Genomic DNA, 15,284 nt, shown 5'->3' with positions numbered 1-15,284 from the left:
GAAATAATTTGCTTTTCAATTGAAATGAAAAACCCTTCACTCAAATGACCCGTTGCCTAGGCAAATGAGCTGCCGCGTGGAGCTGCTGAGGCGGCGGCGGCGGTGGCAGGATGTTGGCGTTGGCTGGGAGCCTTTTGGGGCAAATACCTACCTGAAGCATTATGAGGCAAATAGGAGCTACCTGCTGATTTATAAAGCAAATGGCAACCCAAAGAGTTATGGTCGACAAAACAGCTCTGAAAAGCTTGAGAAACGAAAATTTCTAACATTTGGTTGGATTAATTCCAGAAACATGAAAAATGTTTTTCAACCGACCGTTCTAATTATATGGTGATCCTTGATAGTTCCGATTTGGCCAGTTTCCAGAATATATCCAATAAAACTGAGGGATTTAACATATGTACATACATATGTATGTATAACATCGCATACAATCGGATGGAGAGAATCTGCTTTTGATTTTGATCTAAGAGGCCTCCTTCTCTGCGTTGATCAAGCGTCCGCTCAATATTGTACAACTCGCTCTAGGAAGGGTAAAACGAATGCATAAAACACAATTCATAATAATAACAATAATTTAGCATGTGTCGGTCCGATCAGCGGAAGAGGGGGAGCACGGGGGCCGTCCGTCGGCGAATGTACACATTAAAAGTCAGGGTCAAAGTGTGGCCATTGTGTTTGCTTTCCTCTCTCTCTATCTGCCTCCCTCTTTGCCCTTCTCCACTGCAATCACCCTCGCACAACCAACCAGCCCATCGTCTGAGGCGTGAGGAGGAGGGACAACAATAAACAGAAAGAAATATGAATGGCAAAGCAAATGTAACAAAATGCGAAGAAAAGAAAGAAACTAAAAAAAAATGCCGCAAGAAAACCGCACCCTGATATACCCTACGAATAAACCTAAGATATACATTTAGCAATGCAGTGCATTTATTTTTTTAATATCTAATACTATGTACGGGGAGTGCCATATTTAAAGGCACCATTTCAGAGTCATAAATGCATCATGGTATTATTAATATCTGGAAGCGACCTATATGCGACGTATGTATATTATGCCACCCTGCCGCGTCCCGGTTCGATTATGCTCTCTGTTTGAGGCTGTAGTTAGGGAAACGACAATATTGACGCGGTCGTCGTCGTCGACAACAATGGCCGGCAATTGTTTCGCGGCGTCGCCTCTGCCTCTGCCGCGGTCGCCGTCGACGTCAATGACGCAGCGGCTATGTTTGCGGTTGCTTTTGTGCCTTCTCCCTCTCTTTCTTGCCATCTCACCCTATCCCACTCAGTCGCTTCCCTGACAAAAGCTCTTTGTGGAGGGGGCTGCCGAAAGGGGTTTTTATATTATACCCTTGAAAATGAGAGGTATTACTTTTTCATCAGATGTTTGCAACGCTGATCCTCATGATTGATAATGCATGTCCGTCGACCAGTATCAGTCTGACTGTTTTGAGTGTGGAATACCATGCATTTACAAATTAGCGACTTTACCTACCGTAAGGGTATCAAAAGCTTCGGCCCTCGAAGCTCCGTTTTTTCGCTCGTTTCTTTCTGTTTGCCTCCTTTCGGATTCTCTCTTTGGCGCGACTTGTATGGACAGAGCACACAAAAAAGAAAAACAGTTTTGTTACAAGCGAATGCCGATCGCTGTCTCTCTGTCGATCTTTATACACGTTTTCATTATCATTTTTCTGTCTGCCTGTCCATGTTCTTCTTCATGTGTGTGTGTGTGTGTGTATGTGTGTGTGTGTGTGTGTCTGGCAGCACTATAGCTAAGTCAGCACCATACCCCCCACACACTTCCCTTGGAAACCAGTGTCCGAGTCCCGTCCCAAGTCTCATTTTTGTCGAGGGGCAACTCTTTTTCAACTTGTTGCTAAAAATATGCAAGCAGTAAAAGGAAACCGGTTCCACACACACACACACTATGTATGGACTTATGTATGGGTGTGTGTATCATTCGAAAAAAAAACACGATTGGCCTGTTGTTGCTGGGTGCCATGACCGTCTTTGGCAAGGGGTTTCTAGGGTGCAGGGGAGGGGTACAACTGGAACTGTAACTTGATTGAAGCAACAACAAAAAACCGATCTCATGCACAAATGAAACCAACGACAAAAACAACTACAACCTCCGCGACAACGGCAACAACAACATCATGCAAACGCCAACACGTAATACAAGATCGTAAAGCGGTTTGCTGTGTGTCTGTCGGAGGGAGGGGGTTAGGGAAAGAGATGCTGCTTGCCGACGCCGACGTCGACGTCGACGCCAGCATCGATTACGCGCGCAAAACCGGCAATTGTTGTTGCTGCTGTCATTCTCGCTAGCGATGGGAGTGTGTCACCGTGCTCGTGCATCACGAAGAGATCATTGAATCTGCTGTTGGATGAAACAATTAACACCGCAATGGAGCACGGATACAACTGGGATCGTGGTAAATACCATATGAAATATCGACAGCATTACGTACATAAATCGAACTGAGGATATGTGTATTACTCATCTGAAAAAATCTCTTCAGGTTTAAGACTGCTTTAGAGGGAATATTTGTCTGCGATATATTCGTGTTGTTCGTGTTCCATGCCCAATCAAAGCACGACCTGCGTCCATCTCTAGTTCTCGCTGCTCTTGTTTCTGTTGTTTTTCCTTGCTTTCGTTGTGGTTGCTGTCACCGCAAGTTGCGCTACTTTGGCTTCTCCCTCGCTCTGCCCGCTCTCTCTCTCTCTCTCTCACTCACCATGGGGCTATGCAATGTCACCCACCAGCCGCCGCCAACAGTTGCTGCCGATTCAGGTTAGGTTTATTGCTCCCTCTTTCCCCCTGTCCCACTCTTGCTCACACGATCCCCTCTTTCTTTCCGTCTTTCTTTCTTTCGTTCGTTCTGTCCCACTCCCCCGGTCTAACTGTGAATTGGCTCTGCGGCGAGCAAAGATCACAAAAAGTTAATTGTGGATCCGCGGACCCAGCGACAGAGCGGGGGTACTTCTGATAAGCCAAACACACAAAATAAAACAAAAATCTGGAGAGAAATTAACGCTTAGGAAACCGAAGAACCACATATGTACATATGTATGTACATAAGTATGTATGTACGCTTGCAGATCAAATTCGGCCAACCTTTGCAACTTTGAGATACTTCCTACAGAAAAAATATGGGTTTTGGTCAAATAGATACTTACATGCATACATATGTATGTACATATGTATGTATGTACTCTCTGCCCAAGCTTTAATAAATAGTACAAATAAAAGCCATCAATCGAAAATTAACAAGAAAGCGTGAAACGAATGGAGGGTATGGAGGTAAGCTACTGATTGCACTTATTACGGTTAGGGGAATCACGTTCCAAGTCTTATCTTCGGAACTTGAACTGAACAGCTGTTCCTGGAATAATGCAAGCATCATCTATTTGCAAGTCACATTATCGACTGCTACTAATTGGCTAGAAACTACACAACGTGGGTCCCGTAAAGTCGCAGAGGTACATACATAATGATTATTGATCGATCCAGTGAACTTTAATTGCAAGGATAGAAAGCACCCAGACCTAAAAGTGTAATCAATTCCTCCATTAAGAGCCTATGCACAGCATACATACGTATACATATGTATTCTTTATTTATTTATTGGTTTTGTCCGTTATCCTAGTCCTACAAAATAGACTTCTTTTTAAGGCACTAGTCACAAAAGTTTAATATGAATTTGTATTTATAGTAGTAGATCCTTTGTACTCTCTTTACCTACGCTCCCGTGCGGACAGCACTATTTTGGAGGAGAGCTTGCCCATCCCGAGACAGCATTCATTGCAACAGCCATACATACATACATACATACATACATACATATGTACATGCATGAGTTAACATAACATAACCCTTGACCGTGAATATTTGTTATAAAAATGATTGCGCCTGTATTAAACACACAACCAAATGCTTCCCCACCGAAGTTTCCACTGTCACATAATGGAAACGTGTGCATCCGCAAGAGATTCCATCAGGTATGCCAAGTGCTATAGCACGTGGTAAAAACGTACATACATATGGTTTTCGGTGGATCATAAGAGGATTATGGGACAATAGCACCCCTCTACCACCGCGGGGCTCCACCAATGATTGACCTGTTTTCTCTCATCGCCGTTAACCCAATCCGAATGTCTCCGCCCACCGCCCACCGCCGACCTACACCGCGCACACAATGCAACAACGTGCGTTTTATCCAATGCTATTTCCTTCTGCCAAGGATTTGGCATCAAGTCGCTGAATATTTTGCATGTGGCCCAGCTTCAAGTTACGCCACCATACACATTTCTGCCCCTCCACCCATCATTTCCATCATTCCATTCCACCCAAGTTTACTCACACACACACGCGCACGCAAAGAACACATGCACGCACGCAGACATGTGCGCATGCAGAGAATTTGCCGTACACTCTCTATTCCTCCGCATGCTTTCGTTTTATTTGGCTTTTTATTATTATTCGGAGATGGTTTTGTTGCTGTTTTTGGCTTTTAGCTTTATTTATGTATTTCGACTTGGCTGACACGTTGGTTTCGTGTGTCGATGTATTCCCTCGCACACACTCTCGACAGAGGGGCACTCATCAGTCGAGTCGTAGTCAAGCAATGCGGCAGCCCACACACGGTCTGTCATACATGTCTCACCGTCTCACCATTTCTTCTCTTCTGGATTCCCTTCTCCTAGGCCAAGCATTTCTCCCCTGTCACACTCGTCTCACCGACCCACCATCTCCACTGTCCTGTGTGTCGTACCGTCACCCTTGTCATGCACGGCACACAATCTCATTGTCACCACTGTCATGCACGACCCACCGTCTCACCTTTTATTTCTGTCTGTACGTCTCACCATCTCCTCTGGACAGACATATATATATGTGTGTATGTATGTGCATACATACATATGTCAAGCCATCTACCCTGTCATGCACATCTTGGCGACTCCACTCCACTCCCCTTTCCATTGTCAAGCAAGTCTCACCATCTCTTCTACTATCTGTCTCTTTTGCGCTTATGTATGCATATATGTATGTACATTCATATGTATGTATGTAGTTTCGTCTGCTGTGTGGAAGTTGAATGTGCCGGTTCTGTTCTTGTTGTTGCTGTTGCTGTTGACGTTGGTCGTGTCATGTTGATTTGTGTGGCTCACTCGTCGTCTCACCCGGCCGACCAAACGACAGACAGAGCGACGGTCGGTCTGCCCCGCTGCCATCAACGATAGTTATTCGGGTCTCCACTTCTACTTCTATACACTCACACACACACACATACTCTTCCACTTCTGCTTCATCTCACTTCCAGCTCTTCTTCTTCGCTGGCATGCAAACACAAAACACACACACACACACTCTCCTTCACTTGCTTTTGCTTCTTCTACTCTTCTACTTCTTCTCGCATACACACTTCTGCTTCGTCTTCTCTCATACACACACATACACTTCCTTTTCTTCTTCTTCTCACACACAGTCGCAAACGTACAGACACACGCAAACAACATTCAAGACAATGCGCAGTAGATAACAGCCCCAGACCCGGCCCCGCCTCTCCCGACTCAGGCTCTCTCGCTCGATCTTTGTCTGACTCTCCCTCTATCGCACTGGCAGATATACTTATATGTACATACATATGTATGCATATGTGTGTGCTTATGCTGACAGCTGCTTTGTGTGTCAAATTGTAGCGAAAAAAAAAATAAATTGTGCACAGCGTGTGTGTGTGTCGGAAAAAGAAGGAGTAAGCTGAACAGAAGCACATAGCACAGTTGCGAATTTGTCAACACGTTACGCTCACGTTTTCCGCAGAAAAATAAAAAACAAGTTGTAAACATTTGAAGTGAATACAAATCCCAATTGAGCGATTTCATTACTTTTCTACTGTTCTTTTGTATATACAATTTCTATGGACACAGTAATAAAATCTGAAATATTTCTTGATACTTTGCGAAATTTCTTCGTCGCATATGCATGGACGCACCAAATTCGCCATTGGGTTTGCCTCTGCGCCAATCTCCGCTCAGTCGTCGCGCTGTTGCTGTGCAGCGCTGCGCTGCGCAAAAACTACGCGCTGCGCTCTCTGGCCGGCCGTCGCTCTCACCCGACGACCGACAGCCGACAGTCACTCTCACCGAGTGACGGACTGACGTTCTTACTGACGCAGTGTTTGTTTTTGTGTCTGCCGGCGTCGTCGCCTCGCCTGGCTCGTTACGTTTCGCTGCCGACTGCGCGGTTTCCATTAGCAGAGGCAACGTTGCCAATTTTCACACAAAGTGAACTGAACTGCTTTTCTGCCTCTGCCTCTGCCTCAGCCACCGACACTGCTATGGCTGTTCGTAGCGAGTGTGTGCTCGTGTGCGTGTGCTTTATTTCAGAAATTTCCATTTAATTTTTTTATTTAGGTTTCTTTTTTCGTCTTCTTTTTGTTTCTGTTGGTTTGTTTTTTTTTTTTTGCAAAGTTTCAAATACCCTTACAGAGAGAGGATCTGATAATTAAAACCAATGATTTCAACTTAAGAGGGAATCGAATTCTTTGACCAACATTAAAACGTGCTTGCATATACAGATAGATAGGATTGTAGATCGATCCCTTACGTGTTTTCATACCTTACTTCTTTTGGTCTTTTCTTCTTGTTAGGAACAAATGATTGCCAAGGGTATCAAATGCTTCGCCTCTCGTATCTTCGACCTCTTCTTTCGTGTTTTTATGACTCTGGCTCTGTTTGTGTGTATGTATGCGCAGTATTTATGTACACACATCTGTACGTATGTATGTATGTAAATATGAATGTGTGTATGTTTATGGGTATATAATTTTCGTGTGTATTTTAGTTACACTTTCAGCTGCCGCTGTTGTTGTTGGTTTTTGGTTTTCCTTTTGCTTTGCTCGTACATACGTCACATCCCGGGGGGTTTGAGTGGGTGAGCGAGATAGAAAGAGCCGCCCCCACTTCCCGTGTAGGTTTGATTCCTACCCCACCTCTCGTGCCTGACCAGAGGTATGCTTTCGACGACCCGACCCGACCGCTCGCCGCATAGGCCTGCAAAAATTGGCAGCAGAGCAGATCCCTCTCTCTCTCTCTCTCTGTCTCTCTCTCTTTCACATTCCCATTCGTATATCCACAGGTGTCGTCGTCGCCGCTGCAGCGACGTCGGCTTCGGCCTCCACTGTGGCTGTGGCGCTGGCTTTGACGCCAGCCAGAGCCCCCATCCGTCAAGTTCAGATCTCGAAAAACTTCACACCTTTGTGCAAATGATTTCGGGCCGCGCTCTTAGGACTGCCGTCGCCGTCGCCCGACGCCCGTCGCCCGTCGCCCGTTGCCGTTACCGTTGCCCCCGCGAATGCGACAAAAAGCTAACCTCAAAATGGTGAAGCCGCACGTTGGGGCGCAACGGCCGCCTGTTGAACGTGACTCAGACACGCGGACGCGACAGCAGCAGCGAGGGTCTGGGTCTCGTCTCTCGCAATTTTTGTTTCAACTTTACGCAAGTGCAGGAGGCAACCCCTGGCACCCTCTCCCCTCCCCCTCGATTTGGCCCCACAAGCCGCGCTTAATGACAAAGTTATACGAAGAGCTTTGCTTTCGTTTTTATTTATATCCATAGCAATAGCCATGCTCATGAAAGGAAAAGCGGAAGGAACCGTTACGAATGGAAGGGCTTGCAGAAATTACAACTAATCTAATCCGCGTATCTGTCACTCTGAAACCCCTATGAAAAAAATACTTTCAAGTATTCCAAGAATGAAATGAGAATCTACTAGAAAGAGCAGCAACATTTGAGATTATGAATCTTCGAATCCTTCAAGTATCCTACACTTTAAGATATTAATTCTCATATTCGCCCATTAATTCAATGACTGAAAACCCTGAAATGAGAGCCTGCACGCCAAGGACTATAATAGTTCATGAACTCAAGTCTCTGAAATGCGAACCCATTGGTTTATCCCTTTGATTTCAGATCACTTGAAGACTTTTATAAATTGCGACCCAATAGAAATAGAAACTATAGCATAGGATACTATTTTTTCCGTTTAAAGATCTACAAAATGCTATTTGTACGCCATAAATTTATTGAAAATCTAATGTACACAACTCGTATGTAATATTTAAGATATGTTCGTATGTTTCCAGAACGCAGAATGCTTGGGGAGTTGGAAACACCCTCTGGAGAGACGACACACACACACAACCGTGCACTCAAACAAATTTTGCTCCCTACACTTGACCTTGTTTTGCCATTTCGTACTCACAGCCACACAGGAACAGGCACAGGCACACACACAGTGGGATTGGAATGGATTATTGTGGTTTTGGCAGGGGGTTCCGTTCCACATGGGTTTTGGGTAAGAATTAGACTGCTCTAGGGGCTGCACCAGGCGGGGTGTAACTTTTTGTGGCATGTCAAAAGCAGAACTAAGACTCTGTCCAGTCCCGTCCCCCCATTCCCAGTGACAGCAAGCACAAAAAACAGATGCATACATATGTACATATGTATTATATGTAGATACATACATGTATATAGGATTGAGAAAGAGTGATGGAAGGCCCTACAACAGGCCTGTAAATTGACTAAACATTTTGCTTGTTTGTCGTCTCCAACTAGAAATAACATCTATAAGAATGAAAATCTAATCTCTGGGACACACCCAAAGCCTAGATACCCTTCTCAGATCGATCAAATCTTTATCTATAGTCTACAGTTTTAGAGTTTTAATTTTTAGTAGTTTTTTCATACCAAAAAAGTGTGTTTTACGTGGAATCATAACTGTATCGATGGTTTAATTATGGACAAAAATGATGGGAAGTGAACTGCAGCCGGGTTCGGTTGTCATGCGGCAGCGCCTCTCGGTCGCTTCGTTTTTCCCTAGAAAAAGCTTCGGTTCGATAGGTATCGCTTGCGCCGCTTGATAGATATGGACATTATACTTGATGTCTTGGAAATAATATAGATTTCGGGCTCTTAAAGTTTTCTTTTGTGTGATATAGGAGTCCGATAATGGACATTTTATTTTTGAACTTTGCATAAGGACCCTTGCGGGAGCAATTTCAAACAAAAAGAAAAGAGCAACAAAAAAGACAACCGAACGGCTATGAAATGAGTGAGAAGCAACGAGCGATAAAGATGTGGAATGACAAGGCAAAGGAAAGGGAAAAGATCCAAAGGCCACCAGCAGTAAAAATTCAGAGCAAGGCAAAAATAATGCTGGAAGGACAGGGACAGGGACAGGAACGCGGGGGATAACGGAGGGACGGAGGATAGGGGATAGGCGACCTCCCCCCACACTATGGGGCAACAATGTTATTAATGACCTGCTGCTGGATGGAAGGGGGTGGAGTGGAGTGGAGCTGCAGCATCGCCAACAGTAAAACTTAACAGAGAAGTGACGGAGGATGAGGATGAAAATTAAAGACCATGACAGCAGAAAGAGCAGAACAGAACAGAACAGAAACAACAACAGATCAGGAGAGTGAGTGTGCGAGTGCCACATGTGGCAGGCAAAACAGATTGGCAGAAATAAAAGCGAAAACAAAGAATCCCAAATGCAAGAAACTGTAATCCTAGGGGAATGTGCGGCCGCACCTCTTCCAAATAACTTCTCAAATTCGTTGGAGTACAGTGAAATGTCGCTGGATGGGACTTTGTTTTTTCGAAGCTTTTTTTATATTCAATCTAGAGACATGTATGTATGTATGATCGCTCTTTCTACTGTCGGAACTACAGATGGTGTGTTTCATAATTTTGTGCACTTTTCCCCCCCCATACAAATTCCTGTAATATCAGCTTAAAGCAGAACAGAGACAAAAACAAAGGTGTAGCGGCCAAACGAATCCAACGAACCATTCCATTCTGATCAAGTTCCACAAACTGAAATATACCCGTATTTCGGGCTGACTCAGACTCAGATCTGTCTCCCCTAAGACACACACCCCACCCCTTTCCGTTCACCCACCTTGCGCGCTGATACCCAAAACGAATAACGAAAAAGCACACGAAAAACAAAGAAGCAAAAGCAAAAGAAACACGACCTAACCAAACCAAACCAAGACCCCAGCGATAATAGAGCAATGTAAAGGGTTCGTCTTTGTGCGGGGCACGGGGTCGGGTCTCGTCGCTGCTGCCAGCATAACGGACCCCGAAACGGCAATGGCAATGCCAACAAATTAAAGTTACTAAAGCAAAGGGAAAACAGAACAAAACAACAACAACAACAAACCAGATGAGGATGCCAGCTCCTTGAGGGGTCGTCGACGCTTGATATACCCTTGGATATCAGTGTTCCCGTATATCATCCGACTGTTATCAAATTCGCCTCGGCACTGGCTTGTAAAATTATATGTATTTTCTCTTAAATATCTTGTGAAATACAAAAGCCCTCAAAGCTGTTCTCTTCAGGTTATGTTTTTAAATTTTAATATAGCACACTGAAAATGAGCATACTCTCATCTGCTAAAGAGTATCAAGCGAGAAGAGAATTTCTGGCACAGCGAGGAAACGCGAATCTGCAGTCAAAGGGGGGAGAAAGAGACACAAAACCGGGCTCAGCAAGCAGTGTGCTCTGCTCTGCCTTTGCCTCTGCCGCTGACTGTGCCAACTGGCGACGACGCGACAGCAGCAAAAACAGAAAAAACGGCAAAGAAAGCAAACGCAAGGAAAAAGAATCGCAGTCGTCGGCAGCAGAATAGACAGGGAGCGGGAGAGCCCAAGGAGGAACCGCTCACTCAAATTGAAAATGAATAAAAACCGGTTCTGGTTATACAGTTCTTTTGCAGTTCACTTCTCTTTCGCCCGTCGCCGTTGCCGTTGCCGTCTCCATTGCCCTTGTCTATGTCTATGTCTCGCCCTCTCACTCGCTCCCTTTCGCGACTTTGCTTTGCCGTTTCCAGTTTGGCTGAACCTTTTGGTTTCCCTGCCGCCAGAAGAGAATGGCAGGCGACAAAAACGTCGCTTGCGCACAGTCAAGGTGGGCGCGGATTTGATACATTTCTTTACGTCAGCAGGTAGTCGGATAATGTCATTTGGATAATGCATAATTTATTATCTGTATGTATACATATGTTACAACTATTTATCAAAGCCAGATTGTTAGCGCCACTTTTGTCGGTTCTTCTTCCTGGCACTCTCTTTGTCATCTTATGCTGCCGCTGCCACACCTCTAATTGGCAGCACTGCCTCCTCCACCGGCCACGAGTGACCGACACCACCTGTCTTAGGGCGATGCAGCACCGTCCTTGACATTGGGCACAAATCGTGCCCGCATTGAGAGTTGATTCATTCGCCCGTAGACGAGGACCTCGCTGATGATCCGCTCGGCGAAGAGCCGCTGGTCCGGACGCATGTTCCGGAAGTGGGCCGCCATCCGCTTCCCGATCAGCACGCATTCGCTCTCCGCATGATCGTAGCTGCTCTCCACGCGGCGCTGCTTCGCGCTGCTCGGCTCTCCGTCCACGAACTGAAAGTACTCGTCATCGTGGCTCGTGCTGCTGCGTCGACGCACGGGGCGCCCAGCCCGCTCCAGCATCCCTCCGGCCGGCAGTGGGTGTCTCCCGGAACCAGAACCAGCTCCATGTCGGTGCTTTGGCGGACAGGAGGAGTATAATCCATTTGCATTCGATGTCATCGATTGCGGTGACAGGGTCTGGTAGTCACGGCTATGGCTTTGGCTATGCTCCTCTGTTTTGAGGGTCGACGGTACCCGCATGATGGGCGTCTGGTCGGCGGCTATCATTTCTTGCCCTTGGTCTGGTTCCGGTTCGAGGTCGCCCAAGGCATCCGTTTCGGTGTCAAAGGCCTCGGCAAACATGTCTTCATCCTGCAAGCGAGATCCAAAAGAGAAAAGGGAAACAGAATACTTTAATTTTAGTACAGTTGCCGCCACAGAGGTATAAAACTGGACTACAGAACTACAGAATTACAGAACCCATCTTCACCTTTTCCTCCGTGACATAGCGATAGTGTTCAATTTCCGACTCATCGATGAAATCGGCTTGCATTTCTTGCATTGACAAGGATATGATATCCTCCAGGTCAGGCTCTGGTGCTAGTCCTTGTTCCGTCTCCAGCGACTTGAGTTGCGGTAAATCGCCATCCAGCCCCATCTCCAACTGCAGCTCCCCCGTCTCAAACTCGCACAGAAAGTCGAGCTCCTTGAAGTACCACAGTGTGGGCACATAATTGTTATCCGAGGAGTACACCTTGCGCAGCTCACGCCGGTACGAGGTGCGAAAGTTGTTGATCTTCCGCTTGAGCGTGTGTATGTTGGCGGTGGGATCGATGCTGCGCATGCAATCGAGCAGCCGCTGATAGGACTGCTCCCTCAGCAAGCGATTCCGATAGCCCTTGCTCTTCGTCATCCATAGCTGGGGCATGCCACGGTAGAGCCGGAAGAACTTTTGCCAATGCTCCATGTCCAATATCGTGCTTCTGCTGCTGTTGTGCTGCATGTCGGCGTCGTCGTCCGCTTCCTCTTGCTGTCGTACGACTGTCGTACAACGAAGCCGCGTTGCTGTCAAACTTGTGTGAGAAGCACCGTCATCGCCCATAACCCCTCCCCATACCCATTCCACTTCACTACCGTCCTCAGTAGCGCTACTCACATTTATGCTCGTTTCGTCGAGGCTATCGTCCATGTGGTGGCCGTCGTTGTTGTTGGCCCGCGGCGGCGAGCCAATATTTAGTACGGGCTTCAGGAATTCCATTTGATTGAACCACCAGAGCCGTGGGCGATAGTTGTATTTGGAGGACTGCACCTTTTTGAGCTCCCTGCGATAGCAGCAGCGCAGCGAATTGATCTTCCGCTTGACATCCTGCACAGTGCAGTCCCCGTTGATGCGACGCAGTATCTTGAGCAGCTCCTTGTAGCCGGGCTCCTTTTTCGTCTTGGACAAGTAGTCGCTGCTGCTGCTGTCCCACAGGGCCGCAAAGTGGCGATAGCAGCTGATGAACTCCTCCATTACCTCCTTCTCATCGTACAAAATGCCCGTAGACGCTGAGGTATTGTTTATCATTTCGCTGCTGCTGGCCCCCGGACTGAGCATTGCTGCGACGGTTTCGGTTTCGTTGCTCGCCGACAACTGATGCGGCATGACTGCGAATGAGAAGGAATGGTGTCATGCACTGTGTATTCGCCGCCATTTGCCGATTTGCTCTGCTGTTCTGTCATCCTGCTGCTGTAGCGCCCTTGGTCCCCGGCTGTAACTGTAACTCAATTCTGTCTATTCTTTGGCTAACATTTGCTTGCTCTTAATTCCATTTTTCGTTTTAAATTTTGTCATTTCTGAACAAGAATAAACCACGGAGGCAAACGGAACGAATGGTGTGCCCTGTTGCCAAACTTCAGTGCCAGCGGCGTCAGTTGGCTTCGAACATGTGCGATGGCTGTCTCTCTCTCTCTCCCTCTCGCCTACTCTTGTTTCGTTTTTGGGTATTTTTTGCACTGAAGTTTGGCAACGTTGCAGCGAGCACGAACACGTTTAGAAATGGTTGCAAGCGAAGCGGCAAAAAGCAATGAGGCCATTCGTCTCTGCCGGCCGGCCCATAGTTTTGTATGATGTACGGCATGTGGTGTGGTGTGGCATTATGGTGGAAGAGGGGGGCAAGGGAAGACAATATTAATAGACATGAAACATTAGCGCATTTTCGCACAGCACAGAATAAAGCGGGCCAGCAATATGTTTGAGCCAACAAGTTCGCTGCAAACATCCAACATGCAACTGATTTGAGATCAAACCCAAGCCCAGGCGCAGGCCTCTGCCGTGCCGTGCCGTGCCGTGCCGTTGTCTCCCCCACCAACCTCTTCGCAACATGTGTTTCACTTTCACTGCAAAAAATACAAATTAGCAAAGGCCAGCCGCAATATTGTGGGAGGGGACTGTAAATGATTGAGAAGTGATAAAACCCCATCCCTAAGCTTTAGCTATCATCCCCTTCACCGTTTATTAATTTCTTCTATTACATTCTTTCATACTATAATATTAAAAGACGCCAGTGTGTAGTGTCCAACATCGAACAACCATCCGTACCGTTAGAGCCACACAGCCACGTTGGGTTGTCTTCGAACTCAGACGAAATAGAAAACGATAGAAACCGATAGACTAGCGATACACTAGAACTTTTATGATGAATCATCTTCCCTATAGGAGATAATAATAGAGGAAAACATGCCCCGATTTAGTCGATGTACAGGGTTTCACATCAAAGTTAAAAACATTTTTTGTCAGTTGGTTAAATTATTTAACCTTTAGCAAATTTAGAAAATAGACTTACATATATAGACCCGTTTTTGTTATTGACTTTTGGCGCTAACTATCGATTCGATTTGTATTTAAAGAGAGTCGCAGAAAATTTAAAAGATTGCATTGGTCGTAAAAAAGTCTCTCAAATTGAACGACACCTCTCTTAAAATTTGTGGCTGGGTTCGAAGACACCATCGAACCTTTAGGTGCCTAAGCCTTCCGGCAACATTTTAGGTGCCTTAAGAACATGAGTCGGATGTTCAGCAACATGACTGCGGCCGGCCGGCCACATCTCTTGCGGTTTGATCAAACCGGCTGAACGAGCTCGAACATCCAAATGTGTTATGTGTGGTGGACAGGTATGGACAGCGAGGGTAAAACCCAGCAACATTTTCAGGATAACATAAAAGGCATGGTATGTTAAGGATAAGAGGTGAGCCGAGCTTGCATGCGTTGTATTTCTCTGTGCCGTTTTAACTGTTGTCCATACCTCTTTTGACATTCCCGGCAGTACGTTTGCTAGCAACATGTGAACGGTTTACAGCAACATTCAAGCAGAAGTGGGCAACAGCTATTGAGGCAGCAGCGCCAGCGCCGCTCTCTCTCTCTCTCACCCTGTTTCTCTGTGTGTGGAAATTAATAATAATACTTCAAATAATAAATATAAAATTTAAGGTTTTTTTTATTCAAAGCAAAAGAGAAAAACCAAATCAGCGAAAAGCCGCCGCAAACGGCTTAGAGGCGATCTTTTTTGTGTAAGCCCCCGCCCCCTTTAAGAACCAATGTTCGCACGCAGCAGCAGCAGCGCTAGCGTCGCCGCCGCTGTCGCTGCCGCTGCCGTCGCTGTCGACGTCGTTGACTGTGTCCCGTTCGCCGCTGCCGTGTCGCGTCGCGTCGCGCTCTGTGTTTGAAAGGCCTAAAAAAAACTCGGGTGTGTTCGTTCGGCGGCGCAGAGCAATGTGAAAGAAAATTTTTGTACAACGTTCATTTGTGCTCCAAAAAAAGATAAGAGTCAAAATAAAAGAAGAAAAAAA

The 15,284-nt window shown here is 46.2% G+C and overlaps 1 protein-coding gene across 2 annotated transcripts; it reads right to left on the bottom strand.

Moving 5' to 3' along the window:
* Positions 1–11,030: 11,030 nt before the first annotated feature.
* LOC6603227 lies at positions 11,031–14,295 on the bottom strand. Of its 2 annotated transcripts, XM_026989549.1 has the most exons (3): positions 14,282–14,295; positions 12,613–13,103; positions 11,031–11,828 (listed from the first exon to the last, which is right to left on the bottom strand). In XM_026989549.1, exons 2-3 carry the CDS (start codon positions 13,099–13,101, stop codon positions 11,226–11,228), a joined length of 1,092 nt encoding a protein of 363 aa, XP_026845350.1. In that variant the 5' UTR covers positions 13,102–13,103; positions 14,282–14,295; the 3' UTR covers positions 11,031–11,225. The 2 variants fall into 2 exon arrangements, with proteins under 2 accessions (XP_026845350.1, XP_026845349.1); XM_026989548.1 differs by lacking the exons at positions 12,613–13,103; positions 14,282–14,295 and adding an exon at positions 11,947–12,583.
* Between the last annotated feature and the right edge of the window lie 989 nt (positions 14,296–15,284).

This window comes from Drosophila persimilis, unplaced genomic scaffold, assembly GCF_003286085.1.
Source record: "Drosophila persimilis strain 14011-0111.01,24,50 unplaced genomic scaffold, DperRS2 tig00000431-arrow-pilon, whole genome shotgun sequence".
In the NCBI taxonomy this organism is placed as follows: Eukaryota; Metazoa; Arthropoda; class Insecta; order Diptera; family Drosophilidae; genus Drosophila; species Drosophila persimilis.
Note: the sequence above shows the minus strand (reverse complement) of the source record. Positions and strands in the feature narration are given on the sequence as shown.

Coding starts and splice junctions, on each gene's coding strand:
- LOC6603227 (XM_026989548.1), bottom strand. CDS start 12,558: ATGGGCGATGACGGTGCTTCTCACACAAGTTTGACAGCAACGCGGCTT. Junction 11,829..11,946: donor GCTATGTCACGGAGGAAAAG/GTGAAGATGGGT, acceptor TCTCGCTTGCAG/GATGAAGACATGTTTGCCGA.